The 2052-nt window shown below is 49.6% G+C and overlaps 1 protein-coding gene across 1 annotated transcript; it reads right to left on the bottom strand.

The window, feature by feature from the left end:
• Window positions 1–361: 361 nt before the first annotated feature.
• On the bottom strand, window positions 362–908 carry LOC140004934 (uncharacterized). The gene is made up of 2 exons (XM_072045068.1): window positions 492–908; window positions 362–400 (listed from the first exon to the last, which is right to left on the bottom strand). The coding sequence occupies exons 1-2, from the start codon at window positions 906–908 to the stop codon at window positions 362–364; spliced, it is 456 nt and encodes a 151-aa protein (XP_071901169.1).
• Between the last annotated feature and the right edge of the window lie 1144 nt (window positions 909–2052).

The following is a 2052-nucleotide window of genomic DNA, read 5'->3' as shown; positions in this document are numbered from 1 at the left end:
CTCCCGGGTTGAACACTTCACCTGGATCGAACATCGGGTTGTGAACTCCTTTTTCGCCGACCTTTTGGGTCGAGCGCGGAGTTTCTAGAACCCTTCCCGATTTCCATGTTCTTTCTAGTCCTGCCGACCCTCCGGGGTCGAGCATCGCCTGGAAGCTTTCAATTCGTACCGACCTCTGGGGCCGAACACTTCACCTCGATCCACCACTACCCCTAGCCCCCCACTAGGACATTTAGTGAGGGAACGCTAAGTATGCTAGTGCAAGGTGCAAAATTTTAACTCTTGAAAGGAAACAAGTACAAGTGAAATTAAAACTGTGAACTCGGGCTTTTATTGAGTGATAAAACAAAAATTTCGGATTTCAGAGAGCAGACGACTGAGCACCCTGGTCTAACCTACGCTACAAACAGTCGCAGATTGGAGAAGTGCCAGGTACAGGGTACCTCAGATCCATCCATCTTGGCGAGCCTACAATAGCCAGCTCGGCTTACCTCAAGGACCTTGTATGGGCCCTCCCAGTTTGGGTCGAGCTTGTTGGAGCCGTGAGCCCGGCTAACGGAGTTCTTCCTCAGGACAAGGTCCCCCAGCTGGTACTGTGTGGTTCTTACTCGGGCGTTATGATAGCGGGCGAGTTGGCTTTTGTACTTAGCCATCCGTACCGCTGCTTCCTCACGCCTAGCCTCCAGTATGTCCAAGCTGTACCGCAGCTCTTCTTCATTGGTCCCCGCAACGAAGTTCTGTGTCCGGGGCGAGGGGAGCCCAATCTCCGCAGGCACCACCGCCTCTACTCCGTAAGTCAAGGAGAACGGGGTCTCGTGGGTGGCCGTCCTGGGCGTGGTGCGGTAAGCCCAGAGGACACTGGGGAGCTCATCCAGCCAGCTCGATTGGGCTGACTCCAACCTGGTCATCAACCCTTGCAGAACGGTTCGGTTAGCGTTCTCCACCTGACCATTAGCCTGGGGGTGACCGACCGACGTGAAGTGCTGGTTGATCTTGAGCTCGGCGCACCAGCTCCGGAAGGGGTTCTAGGCGAACTGGCGCCCGTTGTCGGATATTAAGACATGTGGGATGCCGAAACGGCATCTAGGTGCAACCAACCCTTATCGATTACTAGTGCGAGTACAATTATAAAATCCTAAAAAAAAACTAGACTATGTTAGTCTGTACAAATCTAACGCCTCGCTCGTACGTCCTATAAGGAAAACAAAACTAAGGAATGAGCTAAAAGCCCGTGAGGTTCCCATACACATAATCAAGTAATTAAAACAAGAACATTAATCATTTCAGAACAACCAATCAAGAAAACATTTACAATATAAAACCAATGAGAACACACTCACTAAAAGGATACATGCTCACGTAGAGCTATTCGTTCATTCATTCACCAACCATTTTGCTTATTCCTCCAATTATTAGAAAAACATTTGCAAGTGAAAATTCCTCCAGTTTCTTGACATTCATTCATTGATTTCATTTCCCACCACTAGCCAATTCACTGGCTAGTTCTCTAACAGTTCCTCGACAATATTGTCCCACAGTTTGACACCCCATGGGGTCGTGGGTTTTGTTCTTGGCGGTGCTGGATAACACAACAGGCACCTGCAGGCTACCTCACCAAAAGGCCTCGTCGAGGTGGGAGAGACCACTACAGACTTATCAAAACGGCCCAGACTCTCTCCCTAGCCGATATGGGAGCATGACACTCCACCTTCCTTAGGGAACCCAGCGCCTTCGCTAGCACACCGGGATCGGGAGTCGGGTCTGATACCAACTCTAATAGTCCCTCGACAATATTGTCCCACAGTTTGACACCCCGTGGGACCGTGGGTTTTGTTTTTGGCGGTGCTGGATAACACAACAGGCACCCGCAGGCTACCTCACCAAAAGGCCTCGTCGAGGTGGGAGAGACCACTACAGACTTATCAACGCGGTCCAGGTTCTCTCCCTAGCCAATGTGGAACATGACCCCGACTTTTAGGATATTACGATTTCTATATTTTATTTTTTGTTTTAAGATATTGTTTTGTTTTAAAGATTAGAAACCCTAGTTTT

Source organism: Coffea arabica, chromosome 1c (genome assembly GCF_036785885.1).
Source record: "Coffea arabica cultivar ET-39 chromosome 1c, Coffea Arabica ET-39 HiFi, whole genome shotgun sequence".
Classification (NCBI taxonomy): Eukaryota; Viridiplantae; Streptophyta; class Magnoliopsida; order Gentianales; family Rubiaceae; genus Coffea; species Coffea arabica.
The sequence above is the reverse complement of the archived record's forward strand: the minus strand, read 5'-3'. Positions and strand labels throughout refer to the sequence as shown.

Coding starts and splice junctions, on each gene's coding strand:
- LOC140004934 (XM_072045068.1), bottom strand. CDS start 908: ATGACCAGGTTGGAGTCAGCCCAATCGAGCTGGCTGGATGAGCTCCCC. Junction 401..491: donor GCCCATACAAGGTCCTTGAG/GTAAGCCGAGCT, acceptor GACTGTTTGTAG/CGTAGGTTAGACCAGGGTGC.